The sequence below is a fragment of the Myotis lucifugus genome, unplaced genomic scaffold (genome assembly GCF_000147115.1).
Source record: "Myotis lucifugus unplaced genomic scaffold, Myoluc2.0 scaffold_21, whole genome shotgun sequence".
In the NCBI taxonomy this organism is placed as follows: domain Eukaryota; kingdom Metazoa; phylum Chordata; class Mammalia; order Chiroptera; family Vespertilionidae; genus Myotis; species Myotis lucifugus.
Genome location: NW_005871069.1, coordinates 9,655,686 through 9,668,355, shown reverse-complemented (window position 1 = coordinate 9,668,355; position 12,670 = coordinate 9,655,686). Strand labels below are relative to the sequence as shown.

Below are 12,670 nucleotides of genomic sequence, written 5' to 3'. Positions count from 1 at the left end.
CCCCACTGACTTCACTGGATAGATCTTCCAGACGAAAAGTTAACAAGGGAACAGTGACTCTAAAAGACACACTGGATCAGATGGATAGAACATTTCTTGCTAAAGTTGCAGAATATACATTCTTCTCAGGTGCACATGGATTATTCTCAAAAATAGATCACATGTTAGGACACAAAACAAGTCTCTACAAGTTCAAGAAAATTGAATCTTATAAAGCATCTTCTCAGATCACAATGGAATGAAATTAGAAATCAACTACAGTAAAAACACCCAATAACATTCAAACACACAGAAGCTAAATAGCATGTTATTAAACAATGAATGGGTTACCAATGAGATCAAGAAAGAAATAAAAAAAACTTCCTGGAAATAAATGAAGATGAACACACAACAACCCCAAATTTCTGGGACACAGCAAAAGCAGTCCTGAGAGGGAAGTTCATAGCACTACCAGCCTACTTCAAAAAACAAGAAAAGTTATTAATAAACTAACCCTACAACTTAAAGAATTAGAGAATAACAATGAAAAAAAAACAGATTAAGTAGAGGGAAGGAAGTAAAGTTTAGAGCAGAAATAAATGACATAGAGACTAAAAAATTAAATAAAATAGCCCTGGATGGTTTTGCTCAGTGGATAGAGCGTCAGCCTGCGGACTCAAGGGTCCCAGGTTCGATTCTGGTCAAGGGCACGTACCTTGGTTGGGGGCACATCCCCCGTGGGGAGTGTGCAGGAGGCAGCTGATCGATGTTTCTCTCTCATCGATGTTTCTAACTATCCCTCTCCCTTCCTCTCTGTAAAAAATCAATAAAATATATATAAAAAATAAAATAAAATAAATGAAACCAAGAGTGGTTCTTTGAAAAGATAAATAAGATTGATGAACTATTAGCCTTACTCATCAAGAAACAAAGAGAGAGGACCCAAATAATATCAGAAATGAATGCAGTGAAGTAACAACTGACACCAGAGAATACAAAGGATTGTAAGAAAATACTATGAACAACAAGCTGGACAATGTGGATGAAATGGATAAATTCCTAAAAATATACAATCTTCCAAAACTGAATCAGGAAGAATCAGAAAACCTGAATAGGCCAATAACAACTGATGAAATAGAAACAGTAATAATAATAATAATAATAATAATGATAATAAAGAACTCCCAGCAAACAAAAGCTCTGGTCTGGATGGCTTCACAGGGGAGTTTTACCAAACATTCAAAGAAGAACTAACACCTATCTTCCTCAAAGTATTCCAAAAATCCAAGAGTAAGGAACACTTCCAAGTTCTTTCTATGAAGCCAGCATTGTCCTAATTCCAAAACCAGGTAAAGACACTACAAAGAAAGAGAACTATAGGCCAATATCCATGATAAACATAGATGCTAAAAATCCTCAACAAAATTCTAGCAAATCAGATCCAGCAATATATTAACAAGATCACACACCATGACCAAGTGGAATTTATTCCAAGGATGCAAGGTGGTACAATATTCATAAATCAATAAATGTGATATATCACATAAACAAATTGAAAGATGAAAATCACATGATCATTTCCATAGATGCAAAAAAAGCATTTGACAAAATCCAACACCCTTTTTGATAAAAACTCTCAGCAAACTGAGAATAGAGGGAGCATATCTCAACATAATAAAGGCCAGACATGACAATCCTACAGTGAACATCATATTCAATGGGCAAAAACTAAAAGTGTTGCCCTTAAGAACAGGAACAAGACAGGGATGTCCTCTTTAACCACTTTTATTCAACATAGTACTGGAAATCTAGCCACAGTGATCAGACAAGAAGAAGAAATAAAAGGCATCCAAATTGGAAAGAAGGAAGTAAAACTCTTATTACTTACAGATGACATGATATTGTACATAGAAAACCCTAAAGACTACACCAAAATACCACTGGGTTTAGTAAAGGAATTTGGCAATGTAGCATGATACAAAATTAACATCCAGAAATCTATGGCATTTTTATACGCCAATAATAAATTTCCAGAAAGAAAAGCTAAACAAACAATTCCATTTACCATTGCAACAAAGAAATTAAGATACTTAGAAATAAATTTAATCAAGGAGGTAAAAGACTTGTATTCGGAAAACTACAGGATGTTGAAAAAGAGATAGAGAAAGATACAAATAAGTGGAAGAATATACTGTGTTCATGGATTGGTAGAAATATCATTATTAAAATGTCCATACTACCCAATGAAATCTACAGATTCAATGCAATCCCTTTGAAAATAACAACAGCATATTTCACAGATCTATAACAAATGCTCCAAAAATTTATATGGAACCAAAAAAGACCCCGAATAGTTCCAGCAATCTTGAGAAAGAAGAACAAAGTGGGAGGGATCACAATACCAGATATCAAGTTATACTACAGAGCCACTATACTCAACACAACCTGGTACTGGCACAAGAACAGGCATATAGATCAATGGAAGAGAACAGAGAACCCAGAAATCAACCCAAGTCATTATGCTCAATTAATATTTTAAAAAGGAGGCAAGAACATACAGTGGAGTCAAGACAGTCTCTTCAATAAGCGGTGTTGGGAAAATTGGACAGAAACGTGCACAAAAGTGAAACTAGAGCACCAACTTAACACCATACACAAGAATAAACTCAAATGGATAAAAGACTGAAATGTTAAGTCATGAAACCATAAAAATCTTAGAAGAAACCATAGGCAGCAAAATTTCAGACATCTTTCATAGCAATATGTCTACCTATATATCTCCTAGGGCAGTGGTCGGCAAACCGCAGCTCGCGAGCCACATGCGACTCTTTGGCCCCTTGAGTGTGGCTCTTCCGCAATATACCACGTGCGGGCATGCATGTACAGTGCGATTGATACTTCGTGGCCCATGCGCAGAAGTCGGTTTTCGGCCTGGGCGAGTCTATTTTGAAGAAGTGGCGTTTAGAAGAAGTGGGGGGTGTCGGTCGGTTGGGCGACGGGAGAGGCGGCGCAGGTGGGCCCGGGGATATGCAGTGCTTCGGGGGAGGCGCATGCGATTCATGCACGAGTTGAGTGAGCCAGTCAGTCAGCAGTCTCATTGTGCAGTGGTTAGTGCTAGTTGCGTCTGCAAATCGCACATGGGTGACAAAAGATAGATGAAACAAGTATACAAGATGAGTGTGGATGGGAGAGTTGGAAGGGGTCAACCTCAGCGAACGTACCTCAATCAGACTGAGGACATTTTTAGCAAAGGCCAGCTTAGGAGTACCCTAATTAAGGTAATAACAATATACCTACCTATATAGTTTAAGTTTAAAAAATTTGGCTCTCAAAAGAAATTTCAATCGTTGTACTGTTGATATTTAGCTCTGTTGACTAATGAGTTTGCCAACCACTGTCCTAGGGCAAAGAAAACTATGGAGAAAATAAACAAATGGGACTACATCAAAATGAGAAGCTTCTGCACAGCAAAAGAAATCATCAACAAATTGAAAAGGGAGCCCACTCTATGGGAGAACATATTTGGCAATGTTACATCTGATAAAATTTAATATCCAAAATATATAAGGAACTCATACAACTTAACCAAAGGAAGACAAACAATCCAATTAAAAATGGACAAAGGACCAAAATAGACACTTCTCCAAAGTGAACATACAGATGTCCAAGAAACATGCAAAAATGCTCAAAGCCACTGATCATCAGAGAGATGCAAATTAAAACGATAATGAGGCATCATGTCACACCTTTCAGAATGGCTACCATTAACAAATCAACAAACGACAAGTGCTGGTGAAGATGTGGACAAAAAGGAACCCTAATTGACTACTGGTGGGAATGCAGACTGGCAGACAATATGGAAAGCAATATGGAGTTTCCTCAAAAAATTAAATATGGAACTGACATTTGACCCAGTGATCCCACTTCTAGGAATATATCCTAAGAGTCTCAAAGCACCAATCAGAAAGAATATATGCACCCCTATGTTCACAGCAGCGCAATTTACAATAGCTAAGATCTGGAAACAGTCCAAGTGCCCATCAGTAGATAAGTGAATAAAAAAGCTGTAATACATTTACACCATGGAATACTATGCAGCAGTAAAAAATAAGAATCTCTTACTCTTTGAGACAGCATGGAGGGACCTGGAGAGTATTATGCTAAATGAAATAAGCCAGTCAGAGAAATACAAAGTCTCACATGATCTCACTTATATGTGGAATCTAATTAACAAAATAAACAGATGAATGGAGTGGATCTAGAGACATAGAAGCATGGAACAGACTGTGGAATCTCATAGGGAAGGAGGAGAAGGGTGGGTGGAGAGGAAGAGATCAACAAAAGAATGTATATGCCTTTATGCATAACCCATGGACACAGACAATAGGGTGGGGAAAGCCTGTGGTAGGGGATAGGGATGGGCTAGAATGGGTCAATGGGGGGAAAAGGGGGATATATGTAATATTTTCAACAATACAGATTTAATTTTAAAAAATGATTAATATAATGACTAAACTGAAAAAAAATTGTGGCAAATATTTAAAATTATCACATTTGTATGTTAAAGACATGACATTAAATTGGAGTTAGATTTGCTGAACTAAACTCACCTGTCATATAAAATAAAGTTTGTAGAAATACCAAAAGAAAAAGAGAGAGAGTCCCCCCAAATAAAATTTTAAATGAGCATATTTTAGATTAAAGCAGAGAAATACAATGTCACTTCAAAGAGAGATTGTCATCTAGGCCATTAGGGCAAAAATATAACCTGACTGAAGGTGTTAATATATCTAAAGAGAAAATATGAGTTACTGTTAACACTGATTAGTCTGAAAAACAAACACAAAAAAAGCATATAGAGAAGAGTCACAGGGACCCAATTTGGCAATGGCTGTCTATGCAGTGACAATAACAGTTATTAGGCAGACTGAATGTTACAGTTTCCTTGACAATGGTCTCCCAGTAGCGAGGGAAGTGTTTCAAGCTACCGTGGTTGAGAGACCTACCTGAAGACCTCCTTTTGCCTACTGATTCTCTGTGCCCTCAGATAATTTGGTTTCCTATTAGCTGGTTATTGGCAAAGTGGCAGTAAGAGTGTTGAACTGGGCCTCTAGTCCATCAAACAGATGTAATTCTCAAACTGACATTCACTTTATAATTTAGTATATCTGTGTAATATAAAATGGAAAGAATGCTTTAATCTGCTAAGGAGTATCTCCTTCATTTCATAGCCAGTTGTATTTCCTATTAAAAGCCAATAAACCAGTTCTTCTTTTTTTTTTTCTAAAATATATTTTTATTGATTTCAGAGAGGAAGGGAGAGGGAGAGAGAGATGGAAACATCAATGATGAGAGAGAATCACTGATTGGCTGCCTCCTGCACGCCCCTTACTGGGGATCATGCTCACAACCCAGGCATGTGCCCTTGACTGGAATCGAACCTGGGACCCTTTAGTCCGCAGGCCAACACTCTATCCACTGAGCCAAACCAGCTAGGGCAGTTCTTTTTAAATATAAGATTTTGTGATTATAATTCTCAGAGAAATGCAAAATTTCATTTCCTAAACTGTGCCCTTGTGAATTAAATTCCAATCCAAATTTAAGTCTGTATTTCTCTTTTTAAAAAAATACATTTTTATTGATTTCTGAGAGGAAGGGAGAGGGAGAAAGATAGAAACATCAATGATGAGAGAGAATCATTGATCGGCTGCTTCCTGAGTGTCCTCTACTAGGAATGGAGCCCACCACCCGGGCATGCGCCCTACAGGGAATGGAACCATGACCTCCTGGTTCACAGGTTGACGCTCAACCACTGAGACACACTGGCCAGGCAAGTCTGTATCTTTTTTGTTTTTACATTCTGCATCCTTACTTTATGTTACAAATTTGAACATTAAAATATAAACCTTAATGTCTTGGCTGAAGTTGTTGATGGTATGCCATCCTGCATTGGTCAAATGGTAGTTCACCCATCGCAGCAATAATTCCTCTGGAGAAAGCTTCATCAGCTCTTCTAGTTCCTCACCTTCATTTAGCAATGCAATCAGAGCTGAGAGGAAAACATAGAAATATAAATTCTTCTTGCAGCAAGTGTACGTAAATGAAAAGTAAATATTTTTGATGATCATACCTTCATTCCTGGAAATCTCAATATCAGCAAAAAGACCAACTTTGATGATCTGCCAGAGAAGTCCCAAGACCAAGTGAGGTTTTCCTTCTTTGAGATCCTGTGCACCAATATTGACCACTGTACATCCAATGGCTGAGGCAGAATTCAGGGCTAGGTTTAAATTTTCCTGAATTGCCACAAAGAAAAATACCCATGAGGAAGTACTTTCTAAAGTCTTATCAACAAGTTAAGAAGGTAAATAAGAAACAAAGGATTGTGAAATTTCAGATTTTTAAACATAATATTTAAATAAGCAAAACACCGATATTTAAAAGAAATTTTCTATGGTTTTAACTATTACCTCTATATGCCAATGATTTTCAAATCCATATCTTCAGCCCACACTTTCAGTGCCCACTCTAAACTCTATATCTATATACTCACTTGGTTAGGTCTATCTGGGTGTTTCACAAGTATCTCAAACTCATGTCCGAAACTGAAGCAATTTTCCTGCCATGCTTCCTTGGTCTTCCTCTAATTATCTATTAAAACTGGCTTTTCTTTATTTCCTGTCTTGGTTGATAGGACCAACATTCATTCTTGCCTTCTTTCTTCCTAAGTCAGAAATATGAGCAGAATCCTTTTTCTTCCTTGCTTACCATATCTAGTCACCAATGTCTGTCAATTCCACCTTCTAAATACCGTTGGAAACTGTCGGTGCCTTTCTTCAGTTTCTTGGTTCCTTCCTAACACCCATCTCAAACTATCTACAATCCATCTTCCACAATATTGTGCTATTCGTGATCTTAGTAAAATAGAAACTTGATGGTGTTCCCTCACTGGAAAACCCTTCAAGTTCCCTATAATTCCTACTATGTCCTCTCACTCACTATATAGGACCTCTGAACTGGCTATTCCCTCTGCCTGGAACATACTTCCCCCAAATATCCACAAGTCCTTTAATATTGCTCAAATGCACTTAATGGCCTTCTCTCATTATCCTATACAAAATAGAAAGCATCACCACACCTCTGCTGGCACTCACTATACCTGATTTTACTCTTTAGCATTCTGTGACATCTATATATATAAAAGCCTAAGTGACTGTTCAACTGGTAGCTATGACGCACACTGACCACCAGGGGGCAGACGCTCAGCACACGGGCATGGAAACATGAAACAGACTGATGAATCTCAGAGGGAAGGAGGGAGAGGGGAGGGCAGGAAGAGATTAACCAAAGATATTATATGCATGCTAGAGGCCCGGTGCATGAATTCGTTCACCAGTGGGGTTCCTTGGCCTGGCCTGCAGGGACCTGGCTGAAACCAGCAGTCTGACATCCCCGGAGGGGTCCTGAATTGTGAGAGGGTGCAGGCCAGGCCGAGGGACCCCACCAGTGCACGAATTCGTGCACTGGGCCTCTAGTATTATAGATTTATATGTTTATTATTATGTATATCATATCTCTATAAATAAAAGCCTAAGCGACTAGTCAACCACTTGACCAGTCACTATGATGCGCATTGACCACCAGGGGGCAGATGCTCAATGCAGGAGCTTCTCTCTGGTGGTCAGTGTGCTCCCACAGCAGGAGCACCACTCAGCTGACCAAGATGAGTGGGGCTCCCAAGCAGAGCACCGCTCAGCTGACCAGGATGAGCAGGGCTGGGATGAGTGGGAGCAGCTCCTCCCTGGATCCCCGCAGGCCATGCTGAGGGACCCCACTGGTGTACAAATCTGTGCACTGGGCCTCTAGTATATAACATAGTAACAGAGGCTTTTTTTATATGTTTGGGGCTGTTTCCCAGATACTTAACACATGGTACATGCTCAATAAATATTTATTGAATAAGTGGATGAATGGGTAAGAGTGAGTAAAGGCAAGAAGGGAAAGGAGAGGGTCAAGTCCAAATTTGTAATATGGCAATCAAAAACACTTAGGATTTGACTCTGGCCTCATCTCTTGACATTCTACTTATATAGTCTATGCTTCAGCCAAGTTAGAAGGTCTGTTAGAGCTCCCAAGACACTGCCAGGAATTGCAGGTGGTTTTTTGTCTAACTGCAATAAGCAGTAAAACTCAGCTTTGTCTCATCAACAGGTGGTGTTGTTGATACATGGGGAACCAGCTTTTGATGTTAATTTTATTTAAAACCATTGGCTCTACAAGTATAGCAAATGACTTATAAGTTATTAGCTTAAAAAACAGACTGAAAGTTAGAAGCTAAAATCTACTTCATCGAATAAATGTTACTTTCTAATGGTAAATACAACATTATTGGCTTACTGGTATGTAGGGAATAGGACAACCACTACTGTCTAAAGCCAATTCCAAATACTGTAAGACCAAGAAGTAACAGGAGCACCCCATAAAGAGGTTGTTCTCCAAGTCTTGACATGGGCAACTGCCCTGAGTGCTCAGCCTTCCTTCCTGAAGACCTGTGTTAGTGGAGAGAAACAAGGACAATAGGGAATCTCCACCAACTGGGTCATGAGAGAGGTATTGTTCTTCCTTGAGTTTTGGTGTCTTAATTTGTAAAACAGGATATCTTACAGAGATGCTAACAAAAGACACAGTCAAATATCACAGTTTATCTTGGGTTACCCATCCATTCTCTCCCATCTTTTTTGTACATCACTGACTGTCTGTGCCTAAGATATAGCCCACTTTCCCAGGAAGAAAAATTTATACTGCTGTTTCTGATGGCTTCTCATGTCACTTCTATTTTGATTAATTAACTATTTGATTCTTTGCTAACAAGCTCATATAGGTAATGAAATTCTTTTCATTCATACCACTTTGAAAATTTTCATTTTTCATAAAGTTCCAATTCCAGATGAGTTCACTTTTGTTAATAATTTTGAGAGGGATGTGCTAGATAATTATTGGGTCAATAAAAATAAAGGCATGGTTTGTTATTCAGATTTCATAATTTTATATATCACCACTTTTACTTCATTTGGAATATCCAAATGGGCTCTGTGATTTCCCTACTTTAGCTGCAATTGTATATAAAGTGAAATTAAGGTCATATTTTTATCTGTACATTTGTATATATGTGTAAGTATAAAGGATATACATGTATACTCTGTATGTATGTGAGTATATTATTTGCACTGGATTTCAATTTCCTATACCAACTATACCAACTCTTGTTAATTTCCTGACTTTTGGGTCCCTAAATCACTAATCTGCTTTTCAGTCTTATTTATATAATTCACTTTTCTTTCAATAATGATAAAAAAGAAAATGCAGCTCAGTAGTACACTGGATAGAAGACAAGAAATTCTCTAAGATAAAAAAAATGAGTCTTGCTATTAACTACCTGATGTGTCCCTTTCCCTTGCTTTCATAGTTATGTCATTTTCATCCTTTTAATATTTCTCTTCTTCTATACATCATGATACTAGGTAACCCTATCATCATAAAGTGAGTAACTGTATTATCACTATCTTTACAATCTTTTACAAATGAATTACACCTCTTTGGGATAAAGTTTCATGAAAAACTGGTAGTTTTCTAGCAGATCTATTTCCAGAGCTCTAAAATTACTGAATAAACAAAACAGATTTAATATCCACAGTAGTACTTCGCCCCTTCCCAGAGGCCTGTCTTTTCTCATTCTACATTAGCACACTCTTTCAAGCATCCTTGAGACCTAGACTATTCCACATACTCATACTGGAAGAATGCTATCTCTAAAAATAAAACTATAACGGACTTAGCACCTCGGACCCATCCTGTAGCTATTGAAAAGTAGTTACAGAATAATTTTCTTTATTTTCTTGAATACACTGCATATAAGTATTAAAAGTAAAATGAAATAAATTTATACAACAGTAAGAAATGCTGAATTTCTGATTCAGTGCTATAAAAAATTTGTGTGACATGTATTCTAGAAATAAGACATAAATGAATGTTTTCAACAATCATAGATAGTATTAGATGAAGCATCCTGACACAAGATGTAAAAAAAACAATAAATAAATAAATAAACCCCCCCAAAACAAAAAACACACACACACAATCTGACAATTACAATCAGAAATGGGCTTTTTAAAGAATAGTACTTTGTGGCTTGGATTCTAACATAGAAAGTGCTAGGGATATACAACAGTATTGGCTTATTGGAGGGGGGACAAAAAGTTATGTTGGTCAACATCTTACTCTATAATTCTCAAGGATGACCGGAAATGAGAGTAACACTTGGATAGTCCGGAATTAACCATTTGTCACTGCCCTAAGGTCATAGCTTCCTTATAGGAGAGACTTAACAACTTCACCAAAATCAAGGATTGTACTTTCCAACAAAAAAGAAGGGAACAGCTCAGCAGTAGCTCACTTCTAACAGCTGCAGTTGTGAATCGCACATGAAATAGTTGCTGCTGCTCCCACCATGTGAGAGGCAGTACGGCACAGGGATGAAAAGGCTGGGTTCTGGAGCCAGACCATTGGGACCACACCCTGACTTGGACACTGTAGACCCTCTCAGTGACACAGTCTCATTCTCTTTAAAGTCATAATATCTTATTTTAAGGCTGCAGGGAGGAGTCAAAGGGATAATTCATGTTTAGAAGAGTGACTAGTACCTAGTTAGTACTTGATAAATATTGACATCCACCCACTGAACTAGACATTTTGATGGAAAAGTGTGGTAACTATAAATTCCTGAATTTGAACAATATGTGAATGGGCAAGCTGACTACAGAACAGTTTAGTACAAAAAGAATAGCTAAAGCCTGGCTGGCATAGCTCAGTGGTTGAGCATCGACCTATGAACCAGGAGGTCACCGATCGATTCCCTATTAGGGCACGTGCTGAGTTGCAGGCTTGATCCCCAGTGTAGGGTGTGTAGGAGGCAGCCAATCAGTGATTCTCTCTCATCATTGAGTTTCTATCTCCCTCTCCCTTCCTCTCTGAAATCAATAAAAAATGTATTTTTTTAAAATAGCTAAAAATTTTGTGAAACAGTAAAACTATGCACTTTTCTTTTTCCAACCAACCAATAAAAACACTGGCACACAGCAAATATTCATTAATAAAAATAACAATAATTATAATAATATAACCTGAATACTATTATATTAAATAAAGAAGTTCATCCAAAGGGGCAATAGGGGGATAAGGACATATATGTAATACCTTAATCAATAAAGAAATTAAAAAAAATAAAGTTAAAAAAAGTACTTTGGATCTTAATTCCATTGATTACAAAATACAGCTAAATTTTTATTTAATAAAAACCTAGTTTTTATATGAAACTGAAATTATGTTAAATCATAGGTTTTACTTGGGCCCAAACATCCATTAAGAAAGGCCTTCCAGCCCTAGCTGGTTTGGCTCAGTGGATAGAGTGTCGGCCTGCAGATTGAAGGGTCCTGGGTTCGATTCTTGTCAAAGGCACATGCCCAGGTTGTGGGCTTGATCCCCAGTGGGAGGCAGCCGGTCAGTGATTCTCTGTCATCATTGATGTTTCTATCTCTCTCTCCCTCTCCCTGTCTCTCTGAAATCAATAAGAATATATTTTTTAAAATAAAAGAAAAGCCTTCCATTTTACATTTTACAACATAAATACTTACAGAAACAGTGAAAGGGGTGAGCTTTTTCTTATTAATGGCTCTTTCATCAATTGTATCTGGTTCAGATAAGTTGATCATTTTGCTAAAGAGAAAATGGGAATAATTTAGTATAAGATTCTCAGAAATGTTTTTAGTTCATTTTTGCAAGCAGATAAAAATAGTTACATTTTTGAAAAGTAAAAAAAATCTATTTCTTTACAATATTATACTGAATTCATGTCAGGGACTTAATTTTAAAAATCTAAAAAATATTCCCTAACTTATAACAAATTCATCATTCACTCAATAGTAATCTTAGAAAGGAGACATATGTAATACTCTTTGTAATACTTTAAGCAATAAATAATAAAAAAAATAGTAATCTTAGCATTTACTCCTAACTTTTCAAAAACAGACCTGCATTTTCTTTATGTGAGTCTTTTTTTTATTTTACTTACTAGTCATCAGCATATAGCATTGTAAACAAAAAATGCTTGAGAAGCCGTTTCATAAAGCAGAATCAATTATGTTAAAACTAGTGGCCCGGTGCACAGATTTGTGCATATTGAAAGGAAATTAATTAGAAGAAATATTTTAATATCGCTATTCACCATTTTCTATAATAGACGTGTCAGTAATGAAAAAAAATTAGTAAAATGTATATGAAAATAACATATAAATTGATTAATAAGTAAACAATAACAACATGATATAACAACAAAGACATGACATAAAAACAAAAACATGATATAAAAACAACATTGATAAAAACAAGGACTGATAAATTGATTAAATTTATTCTAATATCTCCCTGTATACCACATTAAGAGTAAAAACACTTTCAGAGTGCTTGACTAATTTCCCTTGTGATGAAGTATTTACAACTTTAACTTTAATGTCACATGCTCTTCAAACTCGAGAGAAAGCAACATATAACTGACCACAACCCAAAACGGGCTCAGGTAGGAATATTCCTACTCTGTCTAGAGTTTGTCCTTGTGATTTATTAATAGTCATTGCAA

At 36.9% G+C, this 12,670-nt stretch overlaps 1 protein-coding gene across 1 annotated transcript in view; it reads right to left on the bottom strand.

Annotated features, from left to right (window-relative positions):
* Window positions 1-12,670, bottom strand: part of PLS1 (plastin 1) — a 151,512-nt gene that overhangs the window by 49,462 nt on the left and 89,380 nt on the right. Inside the window, exons 6-8 of the mRNA XM_023751456.1 lie at window positions 11,670-11,751; window positions 6,110-6,275; window positions 5,886-6,028 (exon numbers count right to left, since the gene is read on the bottom strand). Coding sequence (XP_023607224.1) covers window positions 5,886-6,028; window positions 6,110-6,275; window positions 11,670-11,751 — 391 coding nt within the window. The remainder of the gene's footprint in view (window positions 1-5,885; window positions 6,029-6,109; window positions 6,276-11,669; window positions 11,752-12,670) is intronic.